The sequence below is a fragment of the Amphiura filiformis genome, chromosome 3 (genome assembly GCF_039555335.1).
Source record: "Amphiura filiformis chromosome 3, Afil_fr2py, whole genome shotgun sequence".
NCBI classification, from domain to species: domain Eukaryota; kingdom Metazoa; phylum Echinodermata; class Ophiuroidea; order Amphilepidida; family Amphiuridae; genus Amphiura; species Amphiura filiformis.
Genome location: NC_092630.1, coordinates 43568485 through 43594450, shown reverse-complemented (window position 1 = coordinate 43594450; position 25966 = coordinate 43568485). Strand labels below are relative to the sequence as shown.

General features: G+C 33.8%; 1 protein-coding gene across 8 annotated transcripts in view; it reads left to right on the top strand.

Annotated features, from left to right (window-relative positions):
- Nucleotides 1–24356, top strand: part of LOC140148577 (A-type potassium channel modulatory protein KCNIP1-like) — a 548406-nt gene extending 524050 nt beyond the window's left edge. For 7 of the 8 annotated variants that reach the window (XM_072170582.1, XM_072170585.1, XM_072170584.1 and 4 more), the window contains exons 3-8: nt 1821–1905; nt 11981–12051; nt 15650–15757; nt 18487–18591; nt 20451–20513; nt 21470–24356. In XM_072170582.1, the coding sequence (XP_072026683.1) occupies nt 1821–1905; nt 11981–12051; nt 15650–15757; nt 18487–18591; nt 20451–20513; nt 21470–21517 (480 nt within the window). In that variant the 3' untranslated portion in view covers nt 21518–24356. The remainder of the gene's footprint in view (nt 1–1820; nt 1906–11980; nt 12052–15649; nt 15758–18486; nt 18592–20450; nt 20514–21469) is intronic. The other variant, XM_072170580.1, reaches the window with a different exon arrangement.
- Nucleotides 24357–25966: the final 1610 nt, after the last annotated feature.

Here is a 25966-nt window from a genome sequence, read left to right as displayed (position 1 = left end):
ACAACTGATTGCCTTTGCTGTCTACTGTAGATAGTAGCTCTGATTGACTTTGCTGTCTTCTGTAGATAGCAAGTCTTACTGACTTTGTTATGTTCTATAGATACAACTGATTGCCTTTGCTGTCTACTGTAGAAAGTAGCTCTGATTGACTTTGCTGTCTTCTGTAGATAGCAAGTCTTACTGACTTTGCTATGTTCTATAGATACAACTGATTGCCTTTGCTGTCTACTGTAGATAGTAGCTCTGATTGACTTTGCTGTCTTCGGTAGATAGCAAGTCTTACTGACTTTGCTATGTTCTATAGATACAACTGATTGCCTTTGCTGTCTACTGTAGATAGTAGCTCTGATTGACTTTGCTGTCTTCTGTAGATAGCAAGTCTTACTGACTTTGTTATGTTCTATAGATACAACTGATTGCCTTTGCTGTCTACTGTAGATAGTAGCTCTGATTGACTTTGCTGTCTTCTGTAGATAGCAAGTCTTACTGACTTTGCTATGTTCTATAGATACAACTGATTGACTTTGCTGTCTACTGTAGATAGTAGCTCTGATTGACTTTGCTATCTACTGTAGATAGTAAGTCCTATTGTCTTCTACTGTAGATAGCAACTTTGACATTTACTACATTGTTAGTTCTTGCGACACCATTAGGTTATCTTTATAATACAACATAAGTCAATGATATCTGCCTTAATGAATACTGCAATTTAACAGAAGCAAAATATATAAAACAAAAACACCTCAATAATATCAATCCCCTTTATTCATATATTTCTACTAGAATCTATTTTGAAAGTAAGAGAAATAAAGATATAAACGCAGCGTGAAAACTTAATTAGTTACATACTTTTGTCTTTTATGGATAACATTCAATGAGTTAGTATGCATAATATTGTGAGAAGTGCTTCTAAGCAGATACTCTCAATTTACAGAAAATAGGTCGGCTATTGGTAGCTTGACTTATCAAAGAATAGGATTAATAACATCCAATTTGTGACATACATGATTGATTTGATTAATTGTAAGCTTTGTCATCTCTTAATTGATTTGGAAATAATTCCTCACGATCATGGCTAATTCTATTGTTTCCGAATTCAGTGGTTAGGGGCAGATAATAATGTTTCATCATAGCCATATTAATGAAAACGTTTATGGTATGTTTCAATGTCTAAAATGTGTGGGAGTAAATATATGCAAGAATTGAGAATAGTGGGCAGAAATATGAAATAAATTGTAGCGGTTATCCTGTGTTTGAGAGTTTTTGGACTAGGTTGATTTTGATTTAACATGGCAGAATGAGATGATTCACAGCTTAACAAAACAGTTCAACTGTACATGTAATGGCCTATTGTCATGTTTAGGACATAATCTTTTGAGCAGGGGGTTCAACTTCTGTCAACCAATAGGCATTTTTGACTACAATATTTTAGATCCATGCTAACAAAATAACATTGCACATTTTTGACCTCTCATCTATGATAAAAATATGTTAATGATAAAAATATGTTAATGAATGATAAAAATATGTTAATGATAAAAATATGTTAATGATAAAAATATGTTAATGAATGATAAAAATATGTTAATGATAAAAACATGTTAATGATAAAAATATGTTAATGATAAAAATATGTTAATGATAAAAATATGTTAATGATAAAAATATGTTTATGATAAAAATATGTTCATGATAAAAATATGTTAATGATAAAAATATGTTAATGATAAAAATATGTTAATGATAAAAATTACATAAATATGCTTATTCTCCATATTTTGCTGATGGCCATCTATTTTTTTTTGCTCACTTTTATCCAGGAATGTCCGTCAGGACTTGTAAATGAAGACACATTCAAAGATATATATGCACAATTTTTCCCACAAGGAGGTAAGTCAAGTTACGGTAAGTGCTAGTCTTCTGAGAGGTTTGCGCTGTCAGCAATATCATCCTCATGTTTATCACCAAGGTTCTTCTTTACTCTATATAGCCCTTCATAAGTGGTGTGTACACTACAACATCTGGGCTTTGTTTGACCACTGTCTGCATGGAAATAGACATTGTAATAGAAGCTGCATTGGCCAAGTTAGAGTCTGAAGTAGATTACTTCAGACAATTTGATAGAGGAGTCTCTTGTTCTATAGAAACCAATTATTATGGTGAACATTTGGTATGCCAAGTTATTATCAAATATTGCACCATGGGATAAATTTTAGGTCCTGTCGGAACCTAAATATATCCATGTGGTGTTTTCCAAATGTTAGGTGCTGTACTGTTGGGAATGCTGGAAAATAGGCATGCTTGTAGCCTAACAACAGATGACTACATGTTGTCTTCCAATTTAGATTCATTTGGCATCTCACGATTCAGTACCTGTTTTAAATTTAAGTACATTGTAGTCCTACAATAATTATAAGCACCACAATGCATCATTTATCATATTAGTAATTTTGCATAGGTGCCAAAATGTGCTGGTTTTGAACCTAAGCATCATTCTGCTTAACAAGAAAATGTTTGAGAGCACAAAATATGTAAAGGACACAGTGTCTGTATACCTGAGGTAGCTTCTAAAAGTCCCGAGGTATTGTAATAGAACCTAGGAATAAATCTGAGGATGATAACGTTTACAGTGTATTCATTCAAGCATGTTCTCTTTTTGGTTACTTCTAGTCATGAATCAATATACGCAAACCAATTTTACACCTTATTTCACACTCTGAAATACATTTTCTGCTTTTCTTTCTTCTTTTTTAAGTAATATTTTTGTACTTTCTGCTTTTCTTTCTTCTTATTTAAGTAAAATTTTGAGTATCGCAGGTTTTACTTAAATTCTTATTCTAAGCATTGTCATCTTCTTTTCTCGTTATGCCTATTTTTTCTCATTTTGAAACACCAACTTTGTTCTTATTTGCCAAAATAGGTCTACATTGACTATAGTGACTAAAATCTGAACATGATTGAGTAAACCTCTTCACAAATGCCCACATACAATGATCCAGAGATGAATAATTAAATGTAGTTGCAATTTATTGCTGAAAAAAACATGAAATGTCTCATTGTCATGCAGCTACCAATATGTTTCATGTTATATTGCATGGTAGTTGATCTTAGATTAAAACAGCAAATAGTGTGCTGTAGCATGCAGGAATAATGAAAAGCTATGTATTAAATGTTGCCAATTCAAATTCAGTCCCGCTGAGAATCGGAATTGGCTGTAAAACATCTTATCAAGTTGAGATGAAGTGTCTAAACTTTTTTAAAGTTAAATAAATGTGTAATATGAATTCAATTTCAAGTTCACCTCACCTGTAATGTCTCATTATGCATGCCAATATGGGGCTTCCACCTGATTACTTTAATCCAGATTTAAACTAGAATAGATCCAGTATAATAGCATGAATAGTGGATCCAGAGAAGGATCCAGTAGGGGCAAGTCCCTGCATTGACATCTACCAAATTATAATCAGTTTATTTTGGGTAATGGCAGTTCAAGTACTTTGTATGTACTTGCCAGTTACAGCTTCTCAGGCCCTCTCCCAATAAATATGTCATTTTTCATAGTAATGTGTAATGAGCATTTTTGTATTAGTTACTTTGAATGTACTTCCAGTGAGTGAGACTTCCAGTGACACCAGAAGATTGCAGAACTGATAAGAAATGAATAAAAATGCATGAAAGATGTTAAACCATTAAAAAAAGTATGGTGTTAAAATAATAAGCTATAGTTCTAAATGGATATACGTAAAATTATCACACAATGATAACTTTTGTAGATAGGTCCAAGAGGAAATATTTTGGTGAGTACAACCTGTCCACATAGAAGTACAAACCAAACATGTGGCATGGGGGGTTGATTCTTCGTGTCACATGCACTGCGTGTTAAAACATGCGATGCGTAAACAGTGTGGTGCGCTCGGCAAGTACAAATCGCGTAGCAGTTGGTGCACCAAAGAAGCATTTACGCCCGTATTGCACCGACATATTATTCTCGTACCTCCGGTTTCCGAGGTCTATTTACTTTGTACTTCTATGTGGACAGACTATAGGTACAGATGACTTGTATTAAGTTTTAAGACATACAACCTTAGACTTTGGTCTTACTGGAGATATTTTCCCACCAATTGCAGTATATGGTGTTACCATCATAAAACTACCTAACTACCATATAATATCATTCTCATCATCCATCAATGATGACAATTATCATTAGTGGACCAGGTCACAGATTAATTGTGTCATAAATTTGTAGCTTTATTAATATTATAATTATTTAGTGAACTAAAACAGAAGCAGAGTATGTAATTTAATGCAGCATCATTTGTTTACATAAACAAGGCCAACAACAAAATTAGTTTGTTTCAGAGCTTGTGAAATTTGTTGAAAACCCAATGTAGAATTAGGTTTTCCCCACTTTTTTCTCCAGATAAAAAGTCAGTCAAAATAAGCTTTAGATGCTTTCAAAACTTAATCTTGTGACAAATTAATTGACCAATTTCTCTAAGACAAATGGGTACCAAAAAAACAAATGTGTGTGTGGCAGCTCGGAAACATACTTTTTTGAGCTAAGTGTACAATGACCATCTGTAGTTGGAAGGCTCAAATGTGTGAACCCTATCTTCATTATATTTGTTGTGATTGTATCAAATGTAGTTGAGAAATTATGAATGGTTGGCGATGAAAAAAATATACCTTGTGACTTTGGCCTTGGTTTATGCAAAGAAAAAATAATTTGCGCTCTGAGCCTTCCGTGGATGAAGATAAATACATATTGTAATGAATTGTAATGTAATGTAATGTAATGTAATGTAATGTAATGTAATGTAATGTAATGTTATCTGTTAAGTGTAAGTAATCAATGTAATTTAAGTAAATGTTGCTGTACCATGAACATCTTTTGTGGATGGACACTGGCACATTATAAGGCTTTATTTATATCATTATTATTAGTAGTAGTATTATTATCGTTATCGTAATTGTTATTGTTAGTGTTATTATTATTATTATTATTATTATCATTATTATTATTATTTAGTACATCTAAATCATAGTAAAACTTTAAAGGTGGATTCATATCATTAAGTTCGTCCAAATCATAGTAAGACTTTAAAGGTGTATTCATAGTCAAAATATTTGACATATAGTATTTGTTCAACAAGTATTTGTTATTCACTCTGGTTCAATTTATTTCCATTTATTAACAAATGTTTGTTGAATATGGTAGAGCGAGTTGGCGCCTTGCACCACTGAGGTCCCAGGTTCAAGCCCAGGCCGTGCCCAAGGACTGTATGTGCATTTGGTTTATCCCGATTCCATGCTCGTTCTCGCAAGTTTTCTTTGGGATCTCCGGTTTCCTCCTTCTTTCAAAAAATTGGTGATTAGTTGTTTGGTTATTAAAAAACTTCCTTCACCCAATGGAATTGGAAGAGCTGCATAAAAAATTGGTGGATGTTACAATCTAAGTCCGGATAGGTCTGCGCCAGGTTCAGCTGCAACTGGCCTAGTTGATGCGATCTGATTGTGAAATTACAGCGCTTTGAATCCTTCAAGAAAAAGGCGCTATATAAATCCGAAATTTATTTATATATCTGTTAGACATGTATTATTGATTTCTTGTCAACAAACATTCATTTGGAGTCACACATGACTGGGAATTAAATGGATTAACAGTAAAGGCATGTTGAATCAAATATTCTATGTCAAATAAAACATACTATTTGTGGCTTTCAATAAAATGCAGGAAGTTTTATCTCTGTTTCTGAGAGAATTAGATCAAAATCCTATTTCTTTTATTGCATTTTCTGTAGCAATTTATTGAAGGGAAGCAGGAATTACAAAGTACAGCGAATTTATTTGATCTAATTTCATTTTTATCTGGAAACATCAGTTCTGCCATCTTTTGAACAAGGAATATGCATTCATAGTCATAGCACCTGGGGATAGCACTGTCATAAATGTAACCAAATTCACATGGATCTAAGCCTCATTATTGCACATCGTCCTCCATTAACATGACACCCATTAAACTAATTTGCTATATATCACTATCTACTTCTGTTGGAAACAGGATGTTACACAATCAAATTGTGAAAAAAGGAAAAGAAAAATAACCCACAAAAAAGGGCAATGTCCACTTTTAGGTATGGGCATTTGTGATTTTATAGCAGTAGACTACACTTGTATATCATTAACTATATATATTAGTTATATTGTCTGTAAAACTGCAAGCTAATAATAAAAAGTAAAACTTCGTTCTCAGTATTTTCTTTTGTTTTGGTTTTTGATGGAATTTTAAGTTGTATACTTTTTATATCATTAACATAAAATATTAAATAATTATGGTATATTATATTGTGCTATCCAGTTATTTTATTATTTTTGTATGTGGATTAGTTCTTTACTTTGTACTTTTTGTAACTCTGTTAATTTGATTAACATCAAATATGAATAATTGTAGTATATTGCATTGTACTGTCCTGATATTTATTTATTTTTTGTATGTGGATTAATTATTTTGTTTTGATTATATCAACTTCATATCATTAACATTAAATATGAAATAATTACTCTATGTTGCATTGTGCCGTCCAGATCTCTTTTATAACTTTTATAGTTTTTTTTTGCATATATATAGCTTTATTTCAAGTAGAATTATTGCCACTAGTTTTTGACTTTGAAGATAACAAAATATAGTACATAGCTAAACTTGCGCACTTTTAGACTCACAGACACACCTGCATGCTGCACAGAATGATTTCACACTCTCTCACTCTATCAACTGCATCTTGGTCAGACTATGACTCTAATGATACTATGTAAAGTTTTGTAATTACAGATAGCCACAAATGATATTATCAAGGTTTAGCAAGTATAGTGTATAAATCTTACATGGAAATAATAGAGAAGACACGTAATTGTAAGTCAGTGCAGGCATATCTTATGGATACTGCAATTTTGTAACTCCATTAAATTTGGTGAGGAAGCCCACATGTCCAATGTACTACCATTATTACAGAATGGAATAGCTTGCTCTCCTGCTTTTATTTGGTTATTCCACTTAAATTTCATACACCCCCTACGGAATACATGGCCTTAATCTCCTACACAGGGAGTGTAAGTGTAAATTTCAAATAGGGCTACATACACCCATTATGTGGAAGATACATATTTCAACTGGAAAAGACCATTGCTATGGCCTATGATTCATGCAGGTACAAAAATGTGAAGAAACAGTTATCAAAATTGAAGGCACAGTGAGCTATACTTCAATGCACAGTGAGCTATACTACAGGCACAGTTGAATTCCAGTGCTCAAATGATGGGCATTTACTACAGGAGGGTTGTGGGCCTGATCTTGGCATACATTGATAAATTCATACCCTTATAAAGTGCTTTTTTAGTGCTTATAATCTCTTATATCAGGTTATTTGTTTTTTCTTACTAGAACCATGTTAGTTATCACTGAACCTATATCATAATTGCTTTTGAACACAGGGAAATCATTCTAAGAAACATCACATAAAAAAAAATAAACAAACTTGTAGCACATTTAGACAGATGAAGTATAGCTCACATTACAAGTACCTATACATGCTTGTATGTAAAATATACACCAACACTACTGCCCTGACAGCTTTATGCATACTTCTGACTAGTTATCTACAAGACAACAGACGTGGTGTGACATCTTAAGTCATGCCATACGTACTATTAGGTTAAATTGTTCAGAAACGCAGATAAATGTCACCTCGTATCTGTTAATGGTTTAATAGACTTGATATATAGCCGTCTCATAATGGTCAATGCACCTGACTAGAAAGTTCTATGTAGCAGTTAGATTGGTAAATGTGATCATATATCCTGGGTGGTGACTTCAATGTAATAGATACTTTTGGCAAATTTGAAACTATTATGGAATATTGAAGTTAGGGAGTTAAAGGTGGATGGTCTGATTTTTGTTTACTTTGTATTTTCTGTCTTACATTGAGGTCTACCATTAAAAAATTATATTCTAAAATTTAAGATATATTACTTAGCAGTTTGGATAAGCAGTTTGGATACTAGAAGTAAAAAAATGTTTAGCAATACCCCATAAAAGAGTGCATACTTCTGGTGATGGTATACCCCTTTTTTGTTCACAACATCTAAACAATACATACCTTGGGCGTTATATTTTATTTTTATTATTCCAAAAATATTAGTTTTTTTCTGATATCAAAATCTCAGTTTAGATAGATAAAGTGAGGGGATAAGGCTATCGATTAGGTCATCTAACTTTAAAGAGAAGAAATAATTATGAAAGCTTGGCTGGCTCAATGTTTTAGTAATTTGCTATGCATTTCTTTATGATATTATATCAATTTTGACACCAAATCTTATTACGACCACCCCAATTCTTCACAGCGGCTCCAATATTTTCAACCTTACTACAGCCCTGGCAGGGTGTGTAGTACCGATTCTTTATTAAATATCAGGATTATGTTTAATTGAATAATAGATGATTGTGTAACATTAGAGAATGTAATGATGTTTTTCCTGGACCTGGATGTCCATGCAATAAGACTACTTCAGAAAATTGCAGTATATCAGAAAACTCATTCTGTAGAGCTGTGTGTCCAGTTTTTGACATCAAAGACCACAGTTAAATATTCTGATAGGACACACTGCTCCAGGAAAAACAGCATTTGTCGTTAATGTTATACACTGGTGTATCTTACTAGATAGAGCAATAGTAATCCCTGTTATCCACATTAATATTCTTGTTGGTCAAACCGGTCTAAGAAAGATACACGTTAATACTGTTACATACTGAGGTACTTGGAGGCTGTTCAAATTCCATTTGCATTAGGCCGGTAGAAAAAAAGTGGGTTAACCTAATGAGAACTACCTGCCAATTGGTTAAAATGAATATTGTGTCCAATTTTGAACCAATTAAGGAGGGTATTAATAAAATCATCGGCAAATGCAAGTTTGACCATTAGTAGTTTAAAGCCTAGTCATAATTGGCTATTGAAATGAGCATTTAAAGATATCAACAAATCAGAAATGCTGTTATATGACCAGTAGTGTCCAGGGGGATAACCCACTTTACACACATTTTAACTTCCAAACTTCTCAATATCTTTCAGCCCTCATATTCCATAAGATCAATGAACAACATGGGCTTTCCACTGATACCAAAATCTTTATTCTGATGAAGTAAAAGTGGAGAAAGGTTATTGATGGGAAAATCCTCCTTTAATATAGACATTAGGTAAAATCAGCCAATCGGGCCAAGAATTTTAGAGTTTGCACATGTTATATGCCAGATGACTAACAATCATGTTAAAGATAGAGAATTGTAATTTTGGGCTACAAATTGAATAATCTGGCAACATTTCAAAAAGCTCACGTAGCAAGGATGGTCAGTGCATACGTGCTAAGGGAATAGGGAATGAGGTAAAAGCCTGCATCAACTAATTATGCTAAAAGGAGCTAACTAAGTGAAATGCTTTAGATGACGTAGATAACATGCAAGATGATGACACAAGTATTTCTTGAGAGCTGCTTATTGGCCATGAGTAGGTAGCTATTTTTTCTCTTTTGCTCAATGAAATTAACGATACACGTGACATGCATGCCGAACAGCTGCTGACTTTGGTCATCAAATTTTGTCAATATTTTGATGAATATTTGTAATGTTAATTTGTTTTAGATACAGCTGTATTTCAATTAAAAGTAGGTAAATGTATTAATAATAATAATACTCACTGAAAGACAAATATTTATTGAACTTGCTTGTAGATTTGACAGGAATTGCAATTATGATACTACACATATTAAGCAAATTGTATCATAATTAAAGTTTAAAACTTTCGATTCAAACACAAGAAAATTATTCCAACCTCAGAATTTTCATTAGCGAGATTGAGACTGTGATATTGATCATCAGGTCGTGACCTCGTGCATCATGTTTGCAAGGAATTTATGAACACATCTAAATTACAACATATTGAATAACAAAAAGAATTCAAGACTTTTTTTTACTTCAAAATGATAGGTGCAGTTTGCCCCATTTCTTAATTTATGAGGGTTGTATTTCTTATAAGATCATACATATGCCTGCATCAATGTCCTCTTCACAGTGCGTTTTAGGGTTAGGGTGATGAGCATATATAGTTTTTCCCAAAATGCCTGAAAGAAAGCAGCAACTTGGCAATCAAAACATAGCCTCTCAATGTCTATTCCAATATGTCAATAATGTTAGATATAAGAGCAATCTTGTTTTCAAACAGTAAAACATTTACATAATAGTTCACTTCATATGAGCCATCACTTTGAACTCCTACTTGCATTTCACATTTTTACGATTGAATATCAATCAACCTCTTTTGAGCATGAGGAGAGAATGTCAAAATAAGCCGATTTAAGCCTGTAAACTGTCCACTCATGCACCGTCCACCTAGCAGATTAGCCATCTTCCATGACCATTGTGAACACATTAAGGAGTACATTGACCCATTAGTATCACCCCGCAGGCATGTGGTAAAATGTATATATATCCATTACTAACACGTTTCGCACGCCTAAACAAGAGGCATACTGATGGTCACGTTTCTGCTTCACAGAAGCCAGGCAATTGTAGCAGTTATCAAAGAGAAAGGTGTATCTGATATACTTTCTGAAATCATACTTCCCTAATCCACAGTATGCTCTTTACAAATTTTTATAAGTAGTCAAAAGGATATAACAGGTTAATATGCTACAGATAGATACTGTCTTTTAGAGAAGGAAATTATTCAAATTATATGGTAGGTAAATTGGATTGGGAAAACCTGTACTCATTGCAACCACAGCATATTATAAATGTACTAATTTGGGCAACTTTGCATATATGGGAATGACATGCACAATGGCTGCACAGCCAAAATGAGAACTGATACGCATGAGTGGTACCATAATGAATTCTTCACCAATGGGGATTCCTTCTCTCTAGAAACTTCTTAATGTTGCCATTTTTACCCTGCATAAGCACTGACCGAAAACAGGGTACAATTTTGACAATTTTTGTGGTCAATTACTTTAATCCCATGCATGACACATATAGTTTCAAAAGTGTTCTATTTTGGATACAAACTAAAACAGTGAACTAGGTTAAAGTGATATGGCATGTTGGAAACGTGAATAAAGTAAACTTATCAAGATACGCTCTTTTTGCCATGGAGTTAATGTCTTACCTGCAGGCCGTGAATGCCTTGTCTATTATGGTTGATATGGCTGTAGGTAGCGGAGTTACAAGGACAAAATGTGACAGAATCTCCTGTTTCTGCACGCACACAATTTCAAAAGCTTCCATTTAGTCAAACATGAAGTCGGCTATCAGAAATTGGTATCATAAAGAGGCTTCTGCTGTACATGTTTGTAAATTCATTTGGCTGCTTAAAAAAAAAAAAAAGGTTGTGCCATTGCCAAGGCATGAGCATTGTGAGGATATAGGGCCTTTGTTGACCGTTTAATTGGCAACTGTGCTCAAGTACTGGTACTCTTTCACATACAAAAAAAATTACATACAAAATATTTTCAATCACAATATTGGTCTTCTGGACTACACAAACTCCTATCAAGACACAAACATTAATAAAAACACAAATATATAATTATGTTGCTGTTCTGTTTTGTTGTTTATGTTGACTTCATCACCATTTTATTTTGCATTATTGCACCCCATGTCATGATTCATATTGTTTATGTGTGTATGTTTTCATCTAGTTCTGCTCATGCAAGCAAAACATGTAGGCCTACCACTAATTATGTTGACAATTTCAGTTTGGAAATGGTATTGACATTATGTATCAGCTATTCAAATGCAACAAGTTCATAATTTCTGTGTTATCATTTTACTGTGTTATCTATTTTCACTAAAAGAACCCACTTCCTATATCTCATTTATTTTGTTACGTTTGGTGAGTTGTGCTATGATATTTGTATGTGTTTCTCTTTGCAGACTCCAGCCACTATGCTCATTATGTCTTCAATTCTTTTGACACTGATCACAATGGCTCTATAACATTTGAGGTAAGTTTAAAGAAATCAAATACAAGAAACTACAATGCTGGCCATAAGTGTTGGGACGGTTTGATAGGGTAATGTAAATAAGCCCCCCACTCCCCCAATCAATGTTGAATTCGACTTTTTTGGTCACACGAGCCTTGTGGCACCCAACATTGATTGGTGGGGAAGGGGGAGGGTTGGGGTGTTAGGAAAGTGTTTAGGCTTGACACCAAAGAAACCTCCACTTTATCACGTTAATAATAACGGAAATAAGGTCATACTATAGTGTACGTTTTCCATAAGTGTCCCAACACATTTTGGCCATGGTTGTATTTGAAAAGTTGAAAAAAATCATCTAATTTCAGTTTTTGCTTATAACTCAAAAAAGTAAATATGATATTGACACCAAATTTGGAGCAGTTAGAGATCTTATCATGTGGCTTTACCAAAAATTTTTTGGATGGCTACATTTGAAATTTAGGGACTGGTCACTTAAAATGTCTTAAAACGATATTTTGGCCCTGTCTAAGTTCACTATTCATCACTTTAACTGTCAAAAACTTGGGTTTTAAAATGGAAAATTATTGTTTCCACCAATTAAAATGTTACATTACAGCTATAGAAGAAAATAAAAGTTATCACAACATCTCGTGATCAAAAAACAAATAAAGGAATCGAACCCATGCACACTTGTTTTCCCAATTTACCATGCAGTCTACCACAAATGAAGCAAATCGAAATGATAAAAAAAAGAAGGCGGACATTGGCAAAAATTAATAGAACAGAGCTGTAATATGATATGATGCTAGGATATGTAAATATACGCTTATGGAATAAAAGAAAAAAAAAAGGTGTTGGATATTTGTATCACATATATTTCAGTTTTGGGCGGGTAAATGATTTTGGGACAAAATCGAACGATATACACGCTTGTAAAAAGAAAAGAAAGTAATATTATATTAAAATTCTTTACTCTTTAAAGATGTATATATCCGATTTTGTCCCAGTAGTCATTTATCCCGACAAAAACTGAACTAAATGTGGAGCACAATGTCAGCCAACACCTGCTATATGATAAATATTCAGTTAATGAAACAAATGACGTAAAAATGTATTTTTTTGGACTGTATATCGTGTGTAGAGCGTATATTTATATACATGCATGTTGAATAGCATTATATTATAGTTTAAGCCTGTTGAAGTTACACAGCTCTGTGGCGCAATGGATACGTCATCTGCCACATCTGCCTGAATTTATTTAGATTTCTTTTTCTTTTCTTTTTTGTTATTATTTTACAATATCCTTCATCATATTATATTCGCTGCTCTATTAATTTTTTTGCCAATGTCCGCCCTTCTTTTTTTTCTGTATGTCTACCTATATTTTACTTTCTATACTTACTATAAGTTTCTTTGAAAGCGCTTTAATAAATTTCAGTCATAAAATGTAATTTAAGCCTACTCCTGCCGACTATGATTATATTTACACGATATACTGCTAGTAAATACCACATACGCTTTTTGATGCAAACGATGAAAATGATTAAAGTTTTTTTTTTTCTTCTAAAAATTAGCTTTTTTTAATTTTAAGTATTTTTTTCCCAAAATCACTCTTTTAAAAGACTTCAATCAATTCCTGTCAACAAATATCATGTATTTCTGGTGATTAAATCACTACTCTTTCAAAATAAAACGTCATTTTACGCAAAATACGTAGTTGGCATAGGCTAATAATGTTCAGAACGCACTGTAAAATACATGATATTGCGTATAAAACGTGACCGTATCCCTAAATCACATGAGGAAAATGCAATAATTTTTATATAAGTGAAAAGATAAATAGTTTCTCCGTTTTCATGTAAAATTTGATGAAAATCCAAGCTATGGTTGAGGAGATATGGGCCAAAACACACATTTTAAAATTAGATTTTTTGTACCTTAGAGACAATGCTGGCCATAAGTGTTGGGACGGTTTGATAGGGTAATGTAAATAAGCCCCCCACTCCCCCGATCAATGTTGAATTCGACTTTTTTTGGTCACACGAGCCTTGTGGCACCCAACATTGATTGGTGGGGAAGGGGAGGTTGGGGTGTTAGGAAAGTGTTTAGGCTTGACACCAAAGAAACCTCCACTTTATCACGTTAATAATAACGGAAATAAGGTCATACTATAGTGTACGTTTTCCATAAGTGTCCCAACACATTTTGGCCATGGTTGTAGATACTGTATGGCCCAATTTGTAATGCTGTGAGAAATACACCCATTTTGGATTGCCATGCATGGAGAGTATTAAAGTAGTTTTAAAGTGAACAAAAAACTGGCATATAGTGCATAAGACAAATTTATAAGATAACACATGTGAAACAATTAGGAGGACACTACTTTGCCATCTATGAGTGATATACCAACATGCCAGACTCAATCCTTCTTGGTTTCACTCATTAGAAAAATTGCTATGGACGTATGGAAAAATGACCTGATGATCTGCTTATTTGTTACACTATGTAGTGTATAGCATGTTCAGCCATGAGCAGTGTATAACATATGCTTGTGTATTGACTAATTGAACATGAAAAGGGATCTTTTGTTATCTACTGAAGATAGCATTAATCAGCTATCTACTGAGGTTAGCATTCCCCAGCTATCTACTGAAGATAACATTCACCAGCTATCTACTGAAGATAGCATTTACCAGCTCTCTACAGAAGATGGCATGCACCAACTGTCTGCTGAAGATGGTATTCACCAGCTCTCTACAGAAGATGGCATTCACCAGCTGTCTACTGAAGATAGCATTTACCTTCTATCTACTGAACATAGCATTCACAATAGCACTCACCATCTATCTACTGAAGATAGCATTTGCCAGCTATCCACCAAAGATAGCAGTAGATAGCATTCACTAGCTATCTACTGAATTGAAGATAGCATTCACCAGATATCTACTAAAGATAGAATTCCCCTGATTATACTGAAGATAGCATTCACCAGATGTCTGCTGCAGATAACATTCATCAGCTATCTACTGAGGATGGCATTCACCAGCTATCAACTGAAGATAATTAAATATACATGATAAAATACAAAAGCAGTTGAAATCTGAACTTGAATATCATGTTACTCAAATAGTATCCCGAGTTAGGTCAAGGCTAATTTGAACATGTCCAACACCACTTCCATTGATTTTGATTTTATCCAAAAAAAATAGCTCTAGTAGCCGCTAAGATGATGTAATGCATTGTCGACATGTCCTCTAAGTAGCCTCAGAGTATGTATAGTGCATTGTACTCAAGTTAGCCACCAAGAAGATGTTCACCTCAACATGGTGCTGGAGCGACACAAAGAAGGTGTTCACTCCAGCACTGTCTTGAGGCCAAGAACATCCATCTTCAGCAGTGAGGCATCATATTAAAAGACTGTTAGTTACTACATCAGATACTTTTTTCTAAACTATTCAAATCAAATGTCTGATAGATGCATGTTACCTGAAATAAGAGCTAATTCAGAGATTTGAAACGTAGCAACCCTGCTTCGACAGAGTAAAGCCATTAGTATTTGGTTTCCATTGTTTCATAAAAATCATTTTATGTAATATTTGCTTCAAACCATTTTATTTTTCAGGAATTTGTGACGGGACTGTCAGTGCTGTCAAGAGGAACATTACATGAGAAGTTAAATTGGGCCTTCAATTTGTATGATATAAATGGTGATGGCTTCATCACAAGAGACGTGAGTATTAATAGGGTGACATCCTTAAATGGTAACACAATGCTGTGTTTATATGTGGCATGTGATTACTTTATGCAAAGTAATGCCAGCCCTTCAACAACCTTTGTATGGATATTAGGCCTACCTATAAAAGAGTGTGGTTTTAGAATAGGGTTAAATATATGAAAACAAAATACATGGTCACAGGTTTAACATTTGAAGCACAAGTTGAAAGTAAGTGCACCAAATTTTGCCAGTAAATTAGGCTACAAGGTATTTGATATGAACAAGCAAAATTCATGAGTAATATCAAGTAAAATTGGTAATTATAGACAAAAAGACAAACTAAAAAGGAGTAGATGGACAAAATATCCAGTTCAGATATTACAAAGATTAAAATATACTACATAACTAGTTTAAAACACAATGATGACACTCACAGAAACTAAAATTTCTGTGTTATATAATTTCACACCTACCATGCAGTTTAAGCCACAGCTCGATCGTATCATATTCAAAACCCAAACTAGCTAAATTATGCATTATGTCTGTTAGGCAACCCTGAATGTCACTTGAAAACCACACTTCCCCTGTCATAAGCTTCTGCCTGCACATATTTTACAAATACAATGTGTGAAATGTGCTCCTTTAAAGGTAAAGCTGAAAAGACTTGCAGGTTTTTTATACAAAATTAATAGCTTACGTAAAGGTTTGCTATTTCAAGGCTGCTATGTTGGATTATATTGCCCCATGTATATGATTCTATGGAGAAGACATTGTTTGCTCAAAGGCATATTCAAATATTTGAAAGGGTTGGTAGATGGAAATTTTTAGAATGTCCTTCACCTTCATGATGTGGTACATTCCTACTCTAACATGGAATACCAAATGAAAGTTGCAACAACATGATTATTTTTTCAAAACAGCAATCTTTTACAGCAATCTTTTTACAAAATTAAGATTTGATTTAGATAAGCTATCAGATTGTTGATAGAAAAATTAATAACATTTAACGAAATCAAATTTACATACGCCATGTTTTGTGTACTAGTCTGGAGCATGTTCAATCTTCTTGGTAAATATTTGTGGTGTGATCAAGCAAAATCAGTCTAAAGTCGGTCATATACAATTTTCAGTTTCTTATTGGATTTGCAGAGCTACATTTTGCAGAAAACCCCATTGAAATTGGACAACCAATTCAAAAGAAATGAGCAGTTTAAAAGTTTCCAAAACAATAAGAAACAAAAGGAAATATTTCCTTGGCTATATCTTAAAATCAATATTTCTGACTTCCAACTGATTTTGCTTTATCACATCACATTTAGGTCCTAAAATGAAATTAACTTTTTTTTTGTCTTTTTATTTCTTTCAACTTTTCAAGAAACAAAGCAAAACACACAAGACAGTGAACAGGAAGACAGAGACGTGGACAAACAAAACACCCAGACACTCACACACACAAATCACAATCTTGAAACTGTCATGAACAGAATTCAAATGACTGGCTTAAATAATATAATTCAATAAAAAGGGGGGAAATTACGAAGGGGCATCAAGATCAATGGTCCATTTCTTATAATGGAGTCTAAGTTTTCCTTTGCTTTCAGCAATCTTGAATTCCACTTTCCGTTTTACTTTAACCAAATTCAAAAAAGGCATTGAAGTTGAGATTTGTATGCTGAAATCTGCATCTGTGGATATAAAATTTAAGGCACAAGAAAAGGAAATTAATACACATATCATGTTCTGAAGTGTCCCTCACACAACATTTTATCAAATTTTGAAAAATTATAAGATTCCTTTGTGACATTATTAATATAAAAACACAGATTATCCCATAGGGGAGAAACTTCCTTGCATTCACAAAATAAGTGTAAAATAGTTTCGGGCAACTCTTCACAAAAGTTAACTTAACATTGAACAAATAATACCCAGAGGTACAGACTATGTGATATACATGATGGAGTGGTTTTTTTCTCATCTATATGATCAGTCTGTTCTCACTCATCCAACTGTGAGACAGAATGCATACAAAAGTATCACTTTTAGTTCATTGTCCTTTTCAGACCAATAACCAAAGAATGGGCTTATATAATTTGGCTAATGTTATCAATTTAATTTTTCTAACACCAATCTGATAGCTTATCATAATCATACACTTCTAAAGGTAAATTGGTAATGGGTTTTATTTATTTTTTAAAGTTTCAGTATTGAATCAGTTGTATAATGTTGATTGCATAATTCAATTTGCTAAATATAGATGGTCAGTGGATTTTTTCACTGTCAGTCTTCATGTAATGTGATGATGAAAGTGTACTGTGTGGCATAAAATCCTTTCTAGATGGTGGATACTTATTCTTGAAAGATTCATCTGGAAGACCTCTTAAAGATTTATGTGGATTCTTGAAAGAGGATTGTCAATTTTACATGATTAAGCACTCTATATTGAAGGTTATTTATCAAATTTAAGACATTGTGCAATCTCTGTAGATATAACAAAAACGTTGTCTGCCCAAGGTGATACAGTCAAATGCAAAAACAGCAGACATTTTCTGACTACTAAACAGCAGAAATTTTAATCCCATGTTTCCATTTTCCAAAGAGCAGTTTGCACCATAATAGTTTTATTAATTAGCTTTCTGTATTGTGTTAAATTTCCAATACTCCTTATTGTTAAATTTATATTATGCATTATCCTTTCATTTCATTCTTGACCATATATGTTTCTTATGTTTTCCATCTTGCTACAGGAAATGTTACTAATTGTACAATCAATATATGACATGATGGGAAAGTACTCCGAGCCAACATTAGAGGATGTTACTCCCCAAGAACATGTTGAAAGAGTCTTCCTGGTAAGCATAGCCCAAGGTCCTAAGTTCAAATCCTGCGTGGATAATGCAGGTGTTTATATTGTCACATCCATATGTGACATGGTGGGTAGAGAATCAGATATACAAAGGGTTTGGGACCTTTCTTCTTGTTTTGGTCAATCATTCTGATAATTTAGAATTAGAGTTTCCAGCCAGAAACAATTTGGTATGTGCTTGAAGTTTTGCAATACTGTATTGGCAGTACACTGCCAAAACATGGGCTAAAAAATTTTAACCAACAGGATTACCAGGTAAACCACATAAAAATTTTAACCAACAAGTTTAAACTTCTGATGACATGGGTTAAAAAGTTTAAACTTGTTGGTTAAAATTTTAACCAACATTTGTGTGGTTCACCTGGTAATCCTGTTGGTTAAACATTTTAACCCACATTTTGCAGTGTAGGCACTTGATATAGGAAGATGCTTTAGCAAATGAAGCACTTCTATGTATATTAAGCATAAGTACTGTTACTGCCAATTCCCTTTGTATGATTAAAGCATGGGTTGCTTAGACCTATAACTGGGCACTGCTCCTCTCAGCACTTCAATTGTAATTATCTGCCCATTACACCTGCAATCTTGTGCGGAAATCGTTGGGACAGATGATGTTTGAAAGATCAAATTCCTGTGAATTGAACATGACGCTGAAAATACATGATAGGTTTCATAAAAAAAAGCGCGCAGTGATTTACAGTGCGCACGCACAGGCACAACGCCTAGACGTTGATCCACAAGCCTCAGCACACTTTACAGGTTGTCGCTGACCACTATGGCCCCACATCATTCCATAAACCATTAAACAACAATTCAGGGACATTGCTGCTTCAAGAGCGCACACCCTAGACATTCCACAAATAACCATCGCAACCAGGATCAGCTCCCCGAAGTTTCGACGGGTTACAACGAGACAAATTAGCAGTGAGTTCCTTGTCCAAGGGAATTTCAAGCTAACTCAATTTTTCCACGAGAGCATATTAGACACCACCAGGGTTCGAACTCGCAACCTCTCGCACCATAGTCGAACGCCTTATCGATTGAGCTAACTTGACTGCTAATAATCATGTTATGTATTTGTTTACTCCTCTCCCCCTCCCCCCGAAACAATGTTGGAGCACAGATTGAGCTCAACCACTTTCCACTATTTTTCACCATTCAACACTGAATAAGGGGAGCGGGGATGCGTGAAATAAACAAACTGTCCTAATATTGATAATGCGAATTTGCATATATCTTTATATTAAAAAAACAGGATTGACAAGTTTATAAAACCGTGTATATAAAATATTTATAGCTGAAAGAATGATCAAATCGAACAACGCGTTTAGGAGATATGGTCATATTTATGATATTAATGTTGTACTTCAACATTAAATAAGGGGAGTGGGGATGCATGAAATAAACAAACTGTCCCAAGCTTTTCGCCCGGGATTGTGGGTGAGGTAAAGCACCTTGCCCATGTACACAACACGATAGCACTTTCGGGATATCAACCCTCAATCCTCTGATTATGAGTGCCATGCCTTTATATGGAAGGTTTTGGACCTGTAACATGTTTATATTCACCAACCGGCATGGTTCTTTTGAAATTTGACTAGCTACTAGCTTGTGGGTAGGAGTTACATTTCTATATGCTTTGGTGTATAGAATTTCATTCACAATATCGTAATGGACTCCAGATTTAAATGTCAGATAACACATGTATTAATTGTATTTCAGCCCTTCAAAAGTGACCCCCCCCCCAAAAAAAAAGATTATCACATTAGGTAATACATCAAGTTTGAAATCTGAAATGTATAAATAATTCTTATTTAATAATAAATCTGTATTCATTTATTTCAGAAAATGGACCTAAATAAGGATGGGATGGTCACAATAGATGAATTCATAGAATCATGTAGAAGAGTAAGTGTCTTTATCATAAACTATATATTTTAACAAGCTTTTGTCGTATCGAAGGCACTAGTTGGAATCAAAATGGACTAATGTAATGATCTTTTTACTATTTTTTACTGATTCTGCTTAAAAAGTAATCAGTCATATTATCAATAAGGCTACTCTTTGTCAAAGACATTCGTGGTAATACATGATATCGGGCGAGTGGCACCAGCTTAATTGTCACCAAGCTGCCGGCTATATATTTTAACAAGCTTTTGTCGTATCGAAGGCACTAGTTGGAATCAAAATGGACTAATAGTACCTCTAATGTAATGATCTTTTTACTATTTTTTACTGATTCTGCTTAAAAAGTAATCAGTCATATTATCAATAAGGCTACTCTTTGTCAAAGACATTCGTGGTGGTACATGATATCGGGCGAGTGGCACCAGCTTAATTGTCACCAAGCTGCACTCCCACACACTTGCACATTGTGCAGGCTGTGACACGGTGTACAGGAAAGCATACAATTGTCTGCTAGACTTCTTTCAGCCCAATTTTAGATAGACATTGTGGTAAAAAACACCAGTTCAAGTTCAAAGTGTAGGTCTGTATGACCACTTTGAATCTGAATGCATCATTCAATGATCATTAGAGTACATATTTATACCTGATAGCTATAATTCTCGGAAAAACAGTGGCATGATCGACGGGAATTATATAAATAAACATTAATTTTCATCAGGTTCGCCGTCGCAAATAATAAAGGAGACAAGGAGAAAAAGTGATCCCGCCTGGGAATCGAACCCAGGACCTCATGTTTACTGAGACCTATGCCTTAACCAATTGGCCACGGGAGCTTCATGATTAGGCTGGTTATAATTCTATTGCTTCTTCTGTCAGTACTGTCAGTGCAACAAAAATGCTCATTGTTATAAGCAATCTTTCTAAATATATCTATGTTTATTTTGTTATTCCAACAGGATGAGACCATTACCAAATCCATGCATGTCTTTGATACAATCTTATGAGAGTAAGAGGTTCTCCAAAGGTGTTAGCTTTGATGTACGTACATGCACACGCTCCAATATCTCAATCCTTAGAACTAATTGGATCACTTCAGCAGCAGATGTTGGCATCTGTGAAATGGGGTTCTTGCCACTGTGGAATGTGGCACACTGCTACCTATGGAATGGGATCTACCACCTGTGGAATGTGGTCTTTGCCACCTGTGGAATGTGGCTAATTGTCACCTGTTGAATGTGGTCTATTGCCAACCTGTAGAATGTGGTCCATTGCCGCTTGTAGAATGTGGTCAAGTGCCACCTGTAGAATGTGATTCATCGCCACCTGTGGTATGCGGTCCTTCGCAACTAATGGAATGTGGTCCTTGCCACCTGTGGAATGTGTTCCTTCCATCTGGATACAAACTAGTCACAGTAGATATATGCCAAAAACTTCAAAGCTTCAGCTAGATATGTGTAGGGTCACCTACTTATTGAGATTTGATACAAGAAGTTTTTCTTCAGATAGAAATAGAGATAGGTAGACTTCTTTGGCTCCTGAGATTTACGTATGTGCAATTTACTCTTCCCATCATGCACTGCCATTTCTAATTAACATATTTGCAAATGTGCTCTATTCTACTTTTAACCATCAAGCAAAATTGTAAAGATGTCAAAGGAATCAATGCAATACCCAACAGGAATACTCACAGGGTATGATAAGTTATATCCTTGTTGGAAGCTAATGAAATGTTATCAAAAATGCATTTTGAGAAAAGTGGGAATTGTTTAGAAAAAAGAGAGTCATTAGTCAAAGTGTTATTAGAAGTGCATCATGGGAAAGTGAAAGTGTTCAGAAAAGGAGTGTCTAGTACATCACCAGTCATCATCCAGGCAAAGAAGTCCAGTGAACTTTGTGAATGGAAGAAAAATGGTTTCACCAATTTCAATACCAACAACAATAATGGAAAGTGAACATTGCATGTGCCAAAATGTTGTCCAATTTTGGACTATGTTAGACTTAGTATAAGACATAGTTCTACCTATGATAGAGTGCAGCCAGCACAGGAGACACAAAGACTTAAAGTGCTAGCATACTAGCACCTCTAGTTCCTTGGAGAACATTAAATTCAATGCTTTAATGATACCTCAATTTTCTGTTATATAAATACTGTATAAAAATTTATTTGATTCAGATATGAGTTTAAGCATGCTGCCATTTGTCCTTACTTACTTGGCAAACCTGTATAGCTAAAAAAAACAGATGATTATTTTATTGAAAGAAATTAAAATTTTCCCTCTAGCTTTGCAAACTTCTACAATCTGATTTCTCTTTTCTATTTATTCTCTATATAAACCAACAGCATGACATGCAATATGCAATTACGTAGTATGAGAAGTTCAGATTCTTTAATGTATGAGCAAATTGAACAAGAAAAATCTCTAAGAATGCTATGAAAAAATGAGAATGTGGAAGTATGCACATACATCACTTAGATATAAGAGTATATTTACAATATTTGGAATGTCCTCGTTTTAGTAATTCACATCTTTGTCAATTGTTCCAATAATTCACCATACCTTTTTACCACCCAGACAAGCAGATTTACCTAAGGTACCTCAGGCATTTTGTGCAATCTCATCCCTCATTACACATCCCTTGTAGCCCAAGGGTCCCCAGAATGCTTCATTCTAACAAGAAAGTCTATGGTTCAGGTTTTTAAGCAATTCTGAAAGTCATTACTATTCATGCTATCTGAGAAAATATCAAAGGGTTGAATGCTTATGAAAATGGACTAATTGTGTAAGATTTCAGATAGATTTATTATACATTGTGCCATCTATAATCTGCTATTATAGACCACACATGAGCAACATTCGCTGTAAGTTTCAGATAACTGTTGTGCATTAAGATTGCATATTTAAATGCTGCACAAAAGCAACAGCATTACCACTGGACAGAGTACACCCTGGACTAACAAGTATCTTGTGTTAGGGGACAACTATTATCCAATGGATTACTGAAAATATAACCAACATAATGCAAATGTCATAATAGCTCAAAACAATACCTGCCTACTTTTGAATGAAACAATCATAAGACTTTTATTCTGGACTGAAAATATGTTGTAAACTCATCCAGAATTATAGTCTTATACGGGGGTGAGTGTTATCTCATACCCACATAGACTTTCCAAGCAATGGTCCTATATGTAGTCCCTATATGTACAGTACAATATATGTAAATTAGCCAGAGGGATGCAAAATATGAAGATTATTACCCACTGTGTTGTGGCTGACATGTCAACAAAAATATTATTATCACAAATTTGATTTTGTTGTTGTCTTTTGGTATTAATCATCAATTTATGTGAGATTAAGTAACATTAATTTCATGATACAATTAATTCTTCACATTTTTTTAGTTTGATATGTCAGCCACTACACATTCAATTTTATCCTCTATTGAAAACAATTATAAATGACTACATATTTTGTATACCATTAACTTGTGCCTTCTGATTGATAAAAATGGGAAGTATAAACAAACTGATCAAGAGAGGATAATTTTTGTGATAAGACTTCAGGCACAGTAGGTTATTTAAAGGTGCAATTATTGAATATCCAGACATCCATAGATCCAATTGAATAAGATATAGCTATTGTCAGTATTTTAGGCAAACCCAAGAAGTAGTCAGGATATTGAATAGTTGCACCTGCTCAGGTATATTTATAATGATGGAGAAAAGAGTTGGTTATAAAACACACCCTTGGCTGACTGATCTTATTCATATCCAGGTATCAATAAGGATACAGTTCTTTATGTAATACTGTAAGAATACTGTACTGCTCAAGAGGCTTTTAAACAAATTAATACAAAGATTCTCTTATGAGGCAAGTACCCTTATCATCCTACATATGAATAAACTATTGCAGCCAGGTTCAGCTCTTCAGACCAACAGACATCAAGCCAGCCTGAATTACAATCAAGATAAACTGATAACTGTTCCATGACTCTGTGCCTGAATCCTTATTTTATGATAAAGAAAACAATTTGATTGAAATCTATAAAAACATAATCATGATATTCAAATACTTTATAGACGATTTCTATAGACCGTGCTATTTAAACTTACCATAGTTTTGACTATTATAGGGCTATGGAGATACAGCATGCATGTAAAGTTTTAATGCCTTACAATTTTTTTCTCACACATAGTATTATGACTAATAACAAGGTATGTTTTGGTGAACAATTGTACATAAAAATGAAACGTCTGCGCAAAAAGTTTATTGCCATCATCATCTTCTTCATCCAATTGCTGATCAAGTATAATTTGCATATTGAATATGCATGATAGTATTCATTTTGCATATTCATAGCTTGGATGAATATGTTTTCAATTTGATAAGAGATGGCTACTTTTTGCACACAATTTTTTATATCTATATATATAGCACAGAATGTATAAACCATGTATATAGGTTTCCATACTATACTGTCTTTCTTAAGATTTTGTGTCCTTATATCTATCCGTATCATCCATAATAATTTATTCAAACCAATGTTGAATTATCCTAAACAGATCTTTATAACCAAAGCAGAGGCTTTAATTCAGCAATAGTGCAGCTTTGTGTATAGTTTATATTCAAAATATCATATTTATGAATATTTATAAGGTTTATTATTGGTTGTCATGACAATGAAGTCAAAGGTCATACTATGAGAAAAAACAGAAGCTTATTAGTTTTCATATATAATTTTACCAATGCTTATTGCTTAGTGTAACCATGCAAGCTTAATTGTCATTTCAACTTAATACACCGATTAGTGAAATCAGGTATATTAAACTATGAGATGTAGAGAATAAACAATTCAGATAGGTTAACTCAAAATTGTATACTATTAAAAGATAGCAATTGTTTTGAAATAGTGGAATATTATATTATCAAATCCATCATGTATAACCACATTCTTGTATCCATATAAAATGTGCTTCTTCCTAACCAACCATACAAAGCATTTATAACACCAGGTTAATTATCAATGGGTAGGTTTGTATACTTTTGATTAAAATGCTGATGGTGTATTTCAAATTTTATGACCAAATATCACAACTATTGTTATAAATTTTGTCAATTATCAACTGATTAACCCATTGGTCATTATTAGCAAACAATTCAAATGCAAGTTGCATGCTTTTATTGCAAGATCAGTTCTTTAGCAGTGTCCTTTGTGTTTGATATGTTATCACAATATAATATTCATTTTACACAGATCTGTGAATTATAGAAAATAAAAACTAGAATTATTTCCAAAAACAAAAAATTCAGTTGTTTTCCCAGGTATGATGTAGATTGCTCGAGTCAGGCACCCTGGGTATATCTATTTGTAGTTAAAGACACCAACAAAATACATATATCATTTGTTGGTTTCATGGTATTTTAAGAAATACAGTATTTTTTCACTTTTTA